General features: G+C 42.2%; 1 protein-coding gene across 1 annotated transcript in view; it reads left to right on the top strand.

Annotated features, from left to right (window-relative positions):
• The window catches only part of LOC122810654 (glycerol-3-phosphate acyltransferase 2, mitochondrial-like), a 938,290-nt gene extending 923,834 nt beyond the window's left edge, over positions 1-14,456 (top strand). The window contains exon 13 of the mRNA XM_044082227.1: positions 12,704-14,456. Coding sequence (XP_043938162.1) covers positions 12,704-12,808 — 105 coding nt within the window. The 3' untranslated portion in view covers positions 12,809-14,456. The remainder of the gene's footprint in view (positions 1-12,703) is intronic.
• Positions 14,457-14,708: the final 252 nt, after the last annotated feature.

The following is a 14,708-nucleotide window of genomic DNA, read 5'->3' as shown; positions in this document are numbered from 1 at the left end:
TAGAAAGGGGTAAAGTGTGTGTTATCCTGGGGGAATTACACAAGCATAGCCATTTGTTAGACAGATTATCTTTAAGTGTTTTTTTTTGTTTTTTTTAAGTTGCTGATGTTGGATATAATTCTGAGATCTAGAGGCTGGAAATTAGATAATTTGGCAACATAGCTAGAGTAGAGAGCATTACCTGGGGAGTTTGTGGATCTATTAACTTTTATTAAGGATTAGTTAGTGGAACGTAATATTCTTAGATAAGAGTAAGGTTCTAGTAAGTTTTGTAGGCTGGGTGTTTTGCCTGGTTGGTTAAGTAGTTTATTTGCCATTGTCAGTTGATTGTAGTGAAGTAGGTGTGTGAATTCTAGCCACGATAAATTTTTTAGTGGTAGGCAATGGTGTATTCTGTAAGGGGAGTCAGTGGCGAATTTAGCTATTTTATTATAGCAAGTTTCGAATTTACTTCGATCAGACTTTCTACATTTTGTGAATATAGGTAAGGCATAAAGAAGTGTTGAGAGTAGGTAAGCTCTTGCAACGGCTGCTCTGGTATTATTAGTTAGGAAATGTTTGTTTTTTGTATAGAGTACCCAATTTGTCATGAACTTAATAGTTTGAGATGTGTTTGAATCTGACATTATCAATAACACCACATAACAGTTTTGTGTGCATAGTGGAATTGATGCGTTTGCAGCGGTTATGGAAAAGTTGGGTGGGAGGTCTTAGTAGGCTGGAAGATAATTTGTTTGGTTTTATTAGGGTTAAGTATGAGTTGAGCATTGGCAAGCCATGTTTACACTGCTGAGAAAGATTTTTGTGTTTTCTCTTGTAGTTCCTAAAGGGTACGGGCTGCACGTATCAGTGTGGAGTCTGCATACTGCACTAAAGTTCCTATACAGAGATTGTAGGTAAAGATATTGAAAAAAAGGGGGACGAGTATGGAGCCTTGGGGTACCCCTAATGTTGCTGACGATAGTGATGAGATGTCTTGAGACTATTTCACTGCTTGGTGACGGTCGTTTATCTAGCATTGGAACCAAGTAAGGCCAGATGGGCTAAGATATAGGTTAGAGTTAGGAGTTTTGTATGTGAAACTGTATCAAAGGCTTTGGACATATCGAGGAAGACTGATGAGACTGTATTGTCTTCACTCCTATGTAGGTGGATAGTATTAGTGAAGCTTAAGAGAGTGGTAGTTGTACTATGATTAGGTCTGAAACCATACTGGCAGCTGGATAACAGATTGTTGTCTAAGAGGTATTGCATTAGTTGAGTGAATACATCTTTGTAAGATTTTGGATAGAGGTGACAGTATAGCAGTAGGTCTGTAATTAGAAAGTTTAGTTGAAGTGCCACCTTTGTAGAGGGGAATTGTATAAGAGATTTTCCAGAGATCAGGGACTTGGTGATCATTAATGGATCTGTTGATTAGAATTGATACTGGATAGGCTATAGCATGAGCTGACATCTTGAGGTGTTCTGTTGGGAGACTGTCAGCAACAATAGTTGTAGGTTTCAGTTTTTTAATCAAAGTTTTTATGGCATTTGTTGAGACGGGATGAAAGGAGAATTATTATTGTTCCTGTTTGCTAGTGGTTGTGAGGTCAGTGGTGAGGAACAGTGGTTTTTGGATAATGCTAGGATACGTTTGGTGTTGTTAAATTGTTTGGCTGTTGTACCCAAGGTTAGGATTGTTGGGGTGGTGGGGTAGATGCTTCACCAGGATGTAGGATATTTTTGATAGCTGTCCAAAATTTTTGTGGGTATTTTGGTTTGTTTTGTAGTTGGTAATTTTTTTGTCTAGTTTGATTTGAGTTTTTGGCTTTGTTTCGGAGTTGCTGGTAAGTTAAACAGGTTTGTAGAGTCTTATTGGTGTGCCATTGAACCCAGGCTTTATCTCTAGATCTCAAATAGTTGACTTCATTTGGTCTTCAACCTGTGGGATACGGATCTGACCCGGCAAGTTCACGAGCATCTGCTCCAAGCTCCTCCCCGTACACATAATACACCACTACCACCTTCCTTCCCTCAGATCTCGTTTGCTGCTTTTGCGATCAGCAACGCGATCACCAAGCTCTGGGTATCATAAGTACTTGAGAGTTTTTTTTCCTGGTGATAGGATTTACAGTTTTAGTGTTCGTGAGTCAGGATAATGCCCATCTCCACCCCTTTCTCTGTGCGTCGTGTTTTGAAGAGTTTACAAAAAAAGTCCGCGATTCCTCCCCAAGTGTGTAGTTTAGTAGGTAGTTTTGACTGTTATGACTGGTCAGCCTAAACAAGTTTTCAGGAAATGCACAGAGTGTGGCCACAAGTTGTCACCTGCCAATGGCCACACTCTGTGCATTGTCTGTCTGGGTGTGTCACACCTTTCTGTAGATTGCAGTGTTTCCGCTGGTTTTAACCTGCTGGCCCTGAGGAACCGCAGGGCTAAACTTGTTTTGAAGGGCCTCTTCCCTGCCACTGAGGCGGCCACTTCTCCTGCGGTCACGGCTGTGACCGCTCTTTTGGTCCCTGTTACTGCTTCTAGCTCTCTCTCTCTCCCTCTCAGGCTGGGACTCAACCTCCCTTTTCTAGGCCTAGGGAAGGGGATTCCAGACATTCAAAAAAGCATGACAGAGATCGCAAGGCTGAGAAACATAGGAAGATGTCCCCGGATCGTTCCACCCCAGCTGGGCCTCCCCCTAAGTTTCATGTTATTTCTAGACCTGTCTCCCCTGAGCTCCGATCTCCACGTTTCTGTCCGGAGCCGGAGGAGCCGAGGTCTTCCTCCAGTGGCTTCGACACACCAACTGGCTAGGTCGGAGTCATTCACCTCGTTGCACTGCAGCAGTAGCCTCTCGGAGACATCGATAAGATGATGGTTTATTCGGATGCAGATCCAGATGGGAGTCCTCGCAGCTCCCTCACCTGCAGGAGGGGGTAGCTCGCTCCCCTTTTTTTCACCAATTTCTCCTCCGATCCGACCATCTACTTCGGAGTACATGAATCCGAGGATTTTTAGAGTCAGGGCATCGGCACCGATGGTACTTGCTACCTCGATGCCGGCGGTTGCCTTGAATTTGTCGGATCTGACTAGTTTGGATCCCAGTGTCTCTCGGAGCTTTAGCCTGGGCGTCGGATCCGAGGGGGTGGAGGTTCCAGGGCATCTCCTCGGCATCCCTCCTCCCTTGGGACTGGCTCTGGTCCACTTGTCGGACCCGGGGAGAGCGACCACTGAGATGGACTCCCAGTCGGTCCGCTCTCCCTCGGCGTTCGATGTAGTGAAAAGGGTTTTCTCCGTCAGATCAAGACCCTTGACAATTTCTTCGGATTCCACCCCGACTCCCCCTGGTTCTGGTGTGACTCCTGTCATCTCATCTCTGGGACAGCTCATGTCCAAAGTGCCCCAGACGGGTTCCCTTAAGGAACATCAACCCGCTTGCGAGCCCTCTCCGGAGATATTCCTCGCATGCTTACATGCAAGAGGAGGCACTTGGACTCCTCCCTGGAGTCTCTCACTGAGGACACCAGTTTAGAGGAAGAGGAAGGTTCCCCCAGATCACCTCCTGAGGATGTCTCCTTTGGAGAAATCATGGAACTATTGCACCAGCGTGGAGGTTGGTCCGCCCCAAAACCTTCCTCTGATGAGTCAGTGCTCCTGGAGGCCTTCAGCGCAGGCCCGTCTTCTTCCTGGGTGTCCCCTCCTGTAGACCCCCTAGTGGACTTAATCATTTTGCGGGCTTGGAAGGAACCGGACACAGTGGAACCTATCCCGAAATGCACAGACAAAATCTTAAGCCCCCCCCCCCCGTTCTGACAGACCTGCATGGAACATGGTTTTTCCTGTAGACATGATGGTGGTAGCAGTGGCCACCAAGAAGGAACTGGCTCAAAGTTCCATCCCCCGACCAAGAGTCCCGGTTGAAGGACCATTTGGGGAAGTGCACGTATGCATCAACAACCTTCTCTATAAGGGCGCTGAACTACTTGACCCATGTTATCCAACTCCAGCGTGACCTTGTCAAGGAACTTGCTGAGTCGCCCCAGGGGTCCACTTCGCAGGAAGATAAGAACTTTTTCTGTGAGAATGGCCACCCTAACAGCTGTATCTAATACATCCATGCGCCTTCTCTCCCATGCTACCAAGGGAGCGGCTAGGGCTGCTGGGTCCGGCGTTGCCATGATGTGCCCCACCTGGCTTAGATTGCGTCAGTTCTCAGAGCCCTTCATGGCGTCATTTGCAAATGCCCCTTATGACCATTCTTCTCTGTTTGGTAAGACCATCAGCGACACATTGGTCCAGAGAGAGACGGACAGGAAGACGCTGTCTGCAGTCGGGATCCACTTCTCTAACCCTCAAAGATCCTTTTCCCAGAGTCAGAGAGGGCAAAAGAAGATGTGGTTCCGGAAGTCTCAGTATTCCCGGGATGCTAAGGATTCATCTTCCCCTACAGGTGGGAGGGGGTCAAGACAGATGCCGCCCTTGAGGCGGGGGGGCCAAGAAATTTTGCATCTCGAGAACCGTTCTCGACCTGCGCAGCAACCCTGAGGGGTTGCCCAGCTGCCCTGCTCTGGAGGCAGTCGGGGGTCGACTGTCATTGCACCCGACAGCATGGGAGTCCGTGTCATCAGACCATTGGGTGCTACAAATAATATACAGAGGCTTTACAATTCTGTTTGTGGTTCCCCCAGTATCAGCGAAACACCTCCTGGACATACCACCTGCACAAAGGGAGGCAGCGGCACTAGAGGTTATCGAGCTTCTAAAGAAACGAGCCATCGAACCCGTCCCCCGAGAACAGTTCTGATTTGGCATCTATTCCAGGTTCTTTTGGTGCCAAAAAGGTGGGGGATCTCAGGCCCATCCTGGACCTCTCAACCCCGAACCTGTCCGTTGCCAAAGGAAAATCCCGGATGGTCATGTTGCAGTCCATCCTGCGTTACCTGCAAGGGATGGACTGGATGTGCTTGTTAGACCTCCAAGATGCTTACTACCACATAAAGATACACCGGAGCTCCAGGAGGTTCCTCCGCTTCCGACTGGGAGCTAATCATTATCAGTTTAGAGGCTCTACCCATTGGTCTCACCACAGCCCCTAGGGTGTTCACCAAGGTTATGGCAGTAGTAGCGGCTCACCTGAGACTCCAGGGGATTCAGGTCTCTCCTTACCTGGACGATTGGCTCCTTGCTACATCCACCAAGTGTCTACTTTGCCAAGCCAGGGACTATTCTACACTTAGCAGATCATCTAGGCATTACTGTCATTGTTGCTAAATCTTGCCTACAACCTGTCCAATTCATAGAGTTTATCGGAGTACGGATAGACACCTTGCAGACAAAAGTCTTCCTAACCCCAGACAGAATTCTAAATCTGAGGTTGCATGTCTCTGCCATTGCTCGCTCGCCTCAGCCACCAGCGGAGGCAGTGTTACGAGCCCTCTGTTCTTGGCGGCCGCAATTGTACTTCTCCCATGCGCTCATTTGCACATGCGTGTTCTACAGTGGACTCTGGCAGTCCAGTGGTCGTTGTTGGATCTTCCACTCAGTCATCCGATACAGTTAAGCAGACCCTGCAGAGCGTCCCTTCTGTGGTGGATGTACTTTGTGGATATTCTCGAAGGACGCCCGTTTCTTGCAGCCCCAACCCAAGCCACAGTGACCACAGATGCATCTCAGCTAGGGGGGGGGGCATTGCTCAGGATGGACAGTCCAAGGCACGTGGTCCCTGACCCAGACCAGCTTACATATCAGTGTTCTAGAGATGAGAGCGGTCCTTTTAGCGTTGCAGGCCCTTCATGCCTCTCTTCCTCTGGGAACAGTTGCAATCCAATCAGACAACATGTCAGTAGTCTGGTAAATCAACAAACAGGGAGGGACCAGCTCCTACCCCCTTTGTCATGAAGCCATGAGAGTTTGGGAATGGGCAATTTCCACCAGTCGCTTTCTAGTAGCAATGCATATTCTGGGACAGTCCAACGTTCTAGCGGACAGGCTCAGTCGTTCTATCCTGATGCCTTACGAGTGGTCTCTAAATCTTTCAGTAGCGGAACGGATCTTTCTAGGGTGGGGTCAGCCTTGCTGCGATCTCTTTGCACCACCTTCCAATGCGAAGTGCAGTGAGTTTTTCGCTCTGAACCCCCACCGGGAGAATCCCCCAGAGACGCTCTAGTCCATGCTTGGCCTCCCGGTCTTCTGTATGCTTACCCTCCATTACCTCTTATTCCGAGATTTTTGCAGAAAGCTTGTCGACTGGGGAGCAAAGTCATCCTCATTGCCCCCTTTTGGCATCGCCAAGTGTGGTTCCCTTTCCTCTGGTCTCATCTTCTAGCTTGAATCCCAATCTGGATCTCCTATCTCACCCGTCAGAGGATCTTCACCCGAACCTGGTCAGTTTGAAGCTCACGGCTTGGCTGCTCCAGTTCCTCTAATTGCCAGGACTCCTGGTTTGTCGTCTTCTTTTAAGTCTATCCTGGTGGCTGCTCTTAAAGATTCCACCAAGAAGATTTACCGTAGTAAATGGAAGCGTTTTTCCATCTGGTCTTCTCAAAGAAATTTGGATCCCTTCTAGGCCCCAATCCCGGTCATCCTTGAATTCTTAGCAAATATTTTTCAGCAAGGGGCCAGCTCATCTACAATGAAAGTACAACTTGCAGCCATTTCCAGTGTTCATGTTGGTGAAAATATGTCTCCTTTGGCGTCTTCTAGATTGTGCAAAGCCGTTATCAAAGGTACCTTTCTCTTGCGTCCCCCAGTTAAGGACCCCGTTCCTCCGTGGGACCTTACTTTGATGCTTTAAGCCCTAGTTGCTCCACCCTTTAAACCATCGACAACTGTAGATCTAAAATTCCTATCCTGGAAGACAGCTTTTCTGGTTGCTATCACTTCAGCCAGGAGAATTTCCGAACTCCAGGCATTGTCTGTCAAGGTTACATACATGGCTTTTCATAAGGACAGAGTCTGTCTTCGTACTAACCCATCCTTTCTTCCCAAAGTGGCCTCTGAAGCGAATATAAATCAGACTATCAATTTACCTGTTTTCTGTCCAAATTTCAAGAATAATGGTGAATACAAATTGCATTTACTGGATGTTCATAGACAATACGTTTTTACTTGCACAGAACCAAGTCCTTCCAAAAATCTGACCAGTTATTCATGTCCTTCTCTAAACTGTTTTTGGGTAAACCCATTTCCAAGGTTACTGTTGCCAAATGGATTTCTCTCTGTATTTCTCAAGTGTACAAAGGCAGGGGCTTGCCCCTTTTAGGGCAGGTTAGAGCTCATTCTACAACATCCATGGCCACGTCTGCGGCCTTCTGGTCAGGATATCTTTGGATGAAATCTGTTCTCCGACTACTTGGTCTTCATCTCATACCTTTATTTCTCACTATAAATTGGACTTTGTGTCTAGAGGCCAGGCATCCTTTGGCTCTGCAGTGCTTCAGAATATCCTTCCATGAGTGCCACCCTAGGGTATAAGTAGCTGGGGACTCTGTCCCACAGGTTGAAGACCAAATGAAGTCAACTACTTCAGATAAAGAAGTTATGTACTCACGGTAACGTTCCATCTGAGTAGTTGTACTTCATTTGTCTTCATCCTTTCCTCCCACCTTCCCCCCAACCTGCTGACATTGTAAGCATTAGAGTTTCCCCTTTGGGGCTTTGTTGTGGAAGTTTAATTTTGGTATTTGTTGGATCGGGTTCCTTTGTTAGGGGCAGCAAACTCGATCTGAGCGAAGGAAGGTGGTAGTGGTGTATTATGGGTAGGAGGAGAAGTTTGGAGCTTGGAACAGATCCTCATGAACTTGCTGGCTCGGATCCGTACCTGATCCATATCCCACAGGTTGAAGACAAATGAAGTACAACTACTCAGATAGAACATTATGGTGAGTACATAACTTCTTTTTTAAGATGATTTCTCATTTCTTTAGTTAGCCAGGGGTTGATATTACCTTTAGTTCTGACAGTTGTAGGGGGGTGTGAGATTATCTAGGACATTTAGAAATGTGCTATTAAAGTATTCTACGGCTGCGTCGAGGGGTAGTACTTTTAGGGTAGACCAGTTACATTGACCGAGAGTGGTGTGACTAGAGTACGGGGATTAAGTTTGGTCTTGTTTCTGATCTGGCGGTAAACTGCAGTTTTTGGAGAATTGGTCTTTTATCTGAGTAGGAAGGTTGGTGAGCGGTCACTTAAGCTGTCAGTAAGACAGCCTGATTGCTGATAGTTTGTAGATTTATTAGTAAGAGTCCAATCGAGGATGGAGTTTTTATCTATTCTAGTTGTGTTCTGAATTAGTTCCATAGACGTTTATGTGATTGGTAAGGTTCTGGGCATTACATGTACACCAATCCAGGTTAAAATCACCCACTATTATTGTTTCTTGGGAAAAGGTGTTTGTACTCTATTGAAGTAGGCTGTCTAATGTAGTAAGATTGTTCCCAGGTGGAATGTATGCTCCTGCTATGACTATTTGTGCTTATTAATTTTTAGTTTTGTGAATAATATTTCTTTGTTATTAAAAGTTGGGATATGTAGGTGTAGGCGTTGTAGTGGTAAGGTATTTCTGTAAACTATGGCTACCCCACCTCCTTTTTTCCCTATTCGGTCCTGCCTGAGAATGTTATAACCAGGTGGATAACCTCATTGTCTGTAGTTTGAGGGTTTAGCCATGTTTCTGTTGTTATGACTATGTCAGGAGAATATTGAGAGATTGTGGCATGAAAGTCATGAACCTTGTTGATGAGGCTTCTGATATTCAAGTTTAGTAGTAGAAGATATGATTTTTGCTGAGGAGAGTATAATAGATTGAGAGGGGTTTGTTAGGTGAGAAAGAGCTGTGGGTCTGGAGTTGGGTGTGTCACACTGATTAGAAGTTTTGATGCTATGTTAACTATATTATTGAAAATGCGAAGATGGCTTTGTGCACTCGTAAGGGAAGTATGGTGTGGGCTATATGGTGGTAGTAATTTGAGTGAGAAATGATCTATGAGAGTGGTATTGAAAATAGATGGGGCTATTTTGAGGCTGGTAGGAGTTGTTTGGAGTGTTGTGCTAGCTGTGAAAGTATAGCTTAGTGGTAGTATTCTTTGGTGTGTGTGTAACAAGTTAATAAGCAGCTAGTGAAATTATAGTGTTGGTGAAAACGTTAAACAGGAAGGGACCAAGAATAGGGCCTTGTGGTACACTGATGCTGACTGGGAGGTAAGGAGAGAGCTTGTAGTGACATTTTACTGACTGATACCTATTGGACAGGTAGCTTTTGAACCACAGAAGGATGGGCTTGGAGAGACATAGTGAGGACATTTGAAGTAGAAGTTTGCTGTGACAGACTGTGTTGAAGACTTTAGGCAAGTCAGGAAATAAGGAAGAGACTAGTTTGCTATTATCTCTAGCTTTACTGACAGTATCTGTATAGGATAGATGGGCAGTGCTAATACTATGGGAAGGACAGAAGCCATGTTGTGTAGGGGATAGGAGTTTTTCCTGCAGGTGATAGTCTAGCAGTTGTTTTTGAATACATTTGTCAAGTATTTTGGCGAGAGGAGAGAAGATTGCTATAGGTCTAAAATTATTAATGTCTGTTAAATTTCCTTCTTTGTGCAGAGGAATAATGTGTGTGTAACTTCTTCCAGAGAGAGGGAACAAGGGATTCCTGCACTGACCTATTTATAACGATTGAGACAGGATAGGCAATGCTATTGGCTGCTATTTTTAGGTACTCACTTTGAAGGTCACTGCTAAAGAAGAGCATAGTTTGTTTGTTTGAGTAGTTTTATAAAGGATGTGGGCACTGGTTTGAAGGCGAAAGTGGATGTGGTGATGTGTGGCAGTTGGGCAGGGTTGGAATTAGATGTTGAGGAATCCTTGGTTAAAGATGGTATACTATCTGCAAAATAAGAGTTGAACTGTATTGCAATTTTGAGTGGTGAGTTATTGGGAGAGGGGTTTGGGTTAAATTTTTGACCGGGATGTAAGATCTCTTTAATGGATGTCCAAAATTTTTAGGGCTGTTTAGTATTATTCTGAAAACTGTTATATAGTTTTCTCTTCATTTATTTGCTTTTTAGTATGATTGTGAAGCATTCTGACATTTACAAGATATTGAGGTGTTTTATATTTTTGCCGTTCTTTCCATGCTTTTTCTCTATCCTGCATTAACATTCTACTGCTTTTGGATAGTCAAATTGCATTATTTGTTTTTAGCCTCTTCCTTCTAGGAGGTACAAAGCTATTTCGGATATTTAAAAAAAGATGTATTGAATTCGTTTACAGCATCGTCTAAGGGGAGGATGATTAGGAAGTTCCGGTTAATAGATGATAGTGTAGTAATGACCTTATCTGGGTTAAACTTGGAAAGATTGTGTGTTATTTTATAAATATGCTGTTTAACTGGATGTGTGAGATGTCTGGTAATATAGATTGGGAGATGATCACCAAGAGAGTCTCACATTGTACCTATGGTAGAGTATTTGCTAGGGTCTGATACTAGGATCCGGTTCAGTAAGGAATTTGATATCTTGCTATAATGTGTGGGGTTATTAATTAGTTGTGTAAAACCTTATAAGTTTGTGCTAGATGTAGGGGAATTAGAGTTTAGGTCCAACCAATTGACATTCACATCACCTCGTACTATTCCTTCTTGTGAAAATGTTATGGCTATCCAGTTCAGGATATTTTCCAGTATAGCTATATTGTCACCAGGAGGGATGGAAAGGCCAGTAATACATATTTGTTTATTTTGAGAAAAGCAATAACAAGCTCTGCTGAACTGAATTTTGTTATTGGTTTGCCGTAAAAGGAAATGTAGTGTTGGGAAGTATTAAAGCAATACCACCACCTTTCCCCTTTATATTGGCATTGCATATGATATTAACTCCAGGAGATATATATAATTTATGCTGGGTTTAAGCTTAGTTAGAGAGAGAATGTCAAACTTATGTTGGATAATCCAGGCATGTAGTTCAGGAGTTTTATTTCTTATGCTTCTAACATTTATTGCAGCAAAAATTAGATCACCAGGGTTGGGGGACTGGCTATTGTTTGGTTAGAGAAGTGTATGGGAGAAGAATTATCATTGGGATAGGTGGGGCCAGGATTAGGGTGTATATCTCCTCCAAGAAGGATTTTAGTATAATGGGGAGTTATGCACACTTGTTTTTGGAGAAGATTCTTGCACCTAATTTTGTTTTGGCTTGAGTTGAAGTGCAGTTAAGTCTTTGGATAAGGGGCAATATTAAATAGGTTTAGTGCAATGTATGGACAGTGTAAAGAGTAAGTATGGATAGGTGGTTAGGAGAGAGTTGGAAAGAGGTTGAAAGATATTGAGTCATGGTAGGATGAAAGAGGGCACAGTAGGTTGAGAAGAATAGAGAGGGCAAGCTGAAGAGTAGCATAATTAAGTACAGGGATCTGTATTTTATACATGCCAGATAATAGGGAAGTAGCAGTGAAGAATGAAACGAGTTTGCAGAGCAGTAGGAGATTCAGTGATGGTGGATTCTGAAAGCTGGTAGAGGATGGATAGGTAAGAAGAGAAGTATTTTCTATAAAATAAGAGATTTAGGTTGTCCTTGTATCTTTTCTGGAATGTAAGAAGTGGAGAACTATGAAAGAGTAGAGTAATGATGGTTTATTTGGGAAAATTAGAAGATACAATGTGGAATAGATAGGTACTATTAAGGAGGGTAGTGATTGTGAATGTATATAATGCAAAACAATATGGGAGAGAGAAATATAGTAGGAAATGGAGTTAAAAATTAAGTGGAGATAGGGGAGAAGGAAAAAAGAAACAGAAGCTGAATTAAAATAAGTTTTTAATTGTAACTGCATTTTTTTTTTTTTTCTTTTTTTTTTTTTTTTTTTTGTGTCATAACACTTGTTGAAATTAGTATTTACTCTGCTATTTTATTTTTAGTATTTAACATATGTTTCCTACATGTTTTGTCTTGGTTTCAGTTTGGCTGTTTACTTTTGGTGTGATTGCTTTAACATCAGAACAGTTGTAAGGCGTGCTGTGATACAAAGTGTGTGCTTTAAGGGATGAAGCATTAGGCAAAGCTTGCTTGAGTGCCTTACATAAAGTATTGCAGTTAACCATTCAGTGATATTAGAGGAAAGGAACTTCATTCGCATTTCATTTTTTTCTTTACCTTTCCGGAAGGTGAGCTGAAACCAGAATACTATGAAGTTAGTAGTGATATGATTGTAATCTCTTTTCATTTGGAGCAAAATAGGTGGTCCAGAAGTTTTAGAACATGATTTTTTACAGTTCTTTTTATATGACACATTTCTGATATTTGAGGGCATCTTGTAGTTAACAGCATTCAGTAAATCATAATGTAGATAAACTGGAGCCACCGTTAAATCTGAACAATAAAAAGATAGTTCCCTTTAATGTCCGTATTTAGGATGATGGTTATCGTTCTAGGAGGCTGTGATTGTAACCATGTGATGGATGTATCAAGAGCTGTATGACAGTGGAGTATATGCCATGTGTTTCAGTTTTGCTCAAAAATGTAAACGGTCCATGCCTCCATTGTGGAGATCAGTAAATGTTTTGTATCCTTTGGTACACTTGAGAGGAGTATCTGTTAGTTGTGTCTGATAAGATGAGAACATATTTCTGCCATATCATGACAGACATACTTATCTATTTCTTGATTTCATATGCTGGATAATGCTATAATAGGACATTTGGTATTTAAGTTGTTCATTAAAATTAAACTTTTTTTTAAGGTTTTCCAAGAATGCGCATCTTCTGTGTTCCAGCTCAGCAGCACATTTGATTCTATAGAAAACCGGCGTAAGTTACACCACTTCATTCAGCAGTTTATCATCTGATATGGAAGCTAGCCGATACGAAGTTACTAAGACCCTACCGTTATCCATCAAAGATGTTGGATTCAGTATGCACAAGAACCACACTAGGGTTTCTTGATTTGTAGAATATCGATAGACCTCATGGCCTGAATCTAAGATGTATAACTAGATCTGCCTTAGAATGCTAAATAGAACTAAAGAAGACCTCGGATAGACACCTTAGATTCATCTTTGGAAAAATGTGTATAGAGGTTGTTTACAGAAATTTGTGCTGCATCAGACGACCAGCATGATCCATTTAAGGAGCTCTAACAATTACTTTTGGAGTAGCCCCCTCAGACTTTGGGCACTGTAGCTACATAACTGGTATGTCAGCAGAGCTACATTTTTGTTTTGAATTTTAAATTTTGTGATGTTTCTTTAATTTGTTGGGGACAAGATGACAATAAACAAAATATGCACTATGTTAAGTGGAGAGGAATGGCAATTGGAGACGCACTGACTTGGACTAGTAGTTTTCTTGTTATTGGCTGTGACTAGAGACCATTGTCTCTCTAATACTAGGAGTGTGTTATTCTTATGCATTTACATGACAAGCCACCATGGGGATGGTAAAGCTATGGGGTAATGGTCATTGCATTGTATAAATAATTAGTCTGCTGTGCCTCTTTCCATTTTTTGCAGTTTGAATTATACTAGCTGTTTTAGAAATGTCATTATGTACAAGTATGTCTGAAGTATTTAGGAGTTTGAAAATATTTTGTTACTATTAGGCAATCAGATATTATAAGAGAAAGCCCAAGGTTTATACTTATCATTGCAGTAGTTTGATATTATTCAGAAGTCTCTGTTTCAATTTTATTTTATGAAAATGTTCCTCTCCCTGTAGATGTTTTTACTCCCACCTCCACTGCTGTATGCTATAGTTGTCATATGTATCTGTTTATTTGCAGTAACTAGTTTTCTTCATGTGACTAGTGTCTAATATATTGGAACATTTGGATCCTTAATGCTGTAAAGCTGTCACTCTAAAATGATACTGTATCTTTTCCTTATGTGCTGTAATGTGGCTTTCTTTGTGTTTTCATGTAGAGTGAATTCAAGGTACATATGACTTCAGTATTGTTTTCCAAGTTCATATTTTGGTATATAGAATAGTTGGTCATTTCTATCTAAACATGGAATGAAGCATAATTTGATAGAGTTTATAAGTGGCACATTTTGATTGGTTATTGCAGTACATTTTTGGCACTTATTCCAAATATTGCTAATTTAAGATCATTGCTGTTAAGAGTATATTTACAGCACACTAGTAAAAACTGCCTTCTATACCAGTGCTGTGGAAAAAGCTAATCTTAAATAATGTGCCACTTTTGCCAGAGGTTTAGAAACAGCTGTTGAAAATTATTTGGAGTACTTTTGTAATTTTGATTGACTTGCTTTTCTGTTGTATTTATTTGTCATGTGTCTTTTTATATTTAAATGTTTATCTTTATGTGAATTCATACATGCAGTTCAGTTCAGAAAGTAGAAGGCAGTAAATTTGGAATGTGTACTTCCATTTCCACAAATTTCATCTCTTGAATAGGAGTTTTTGCTTTCTTAAAATGTCTTGATAGTGTAATGTTGCCTGCTGCATTTCCTGTTCTATTAAATTATGCTAAAGGAAGACGGGGTGTCCTTTGTGCTTAATTTTGTTCTGTACCAATTTTGATGCAGAGGTAGAATCACAACACTGAAAGTAAGTGAAGTTGTTACTGTTATGATCTCTCACGAAAGAGTATCTTGAATGCATTTGTACAATAATAATAATCATTTTTCAACCCATAAAATTTCTTACACCTGTGAGGTGCAGCTGTTTGCCAATAGTATTTTATTCAGAGGAGTCCATGCATATCAGTTTTCCAGTATTCTCCTAGTG

Source organism: Protopterus annectens, chromosome 9.part0, assembly GCF_019279795.1.
Source record: "Protopterus annectens isolate FY-2018-M chromosome 9.part0, PAN1.0, whole genome shotgun sequence".
NCBI lineage: Eukaryota > Metazoa > Chordata > Ceratodontiformes > Protopteridae > Protopterus > Protopterus annectens.
The sequence above is the reverse complement of the archived record's forward strand: the minus strand, read 5'-3'. Positions and strand labels throughout refer to the sequence as shown.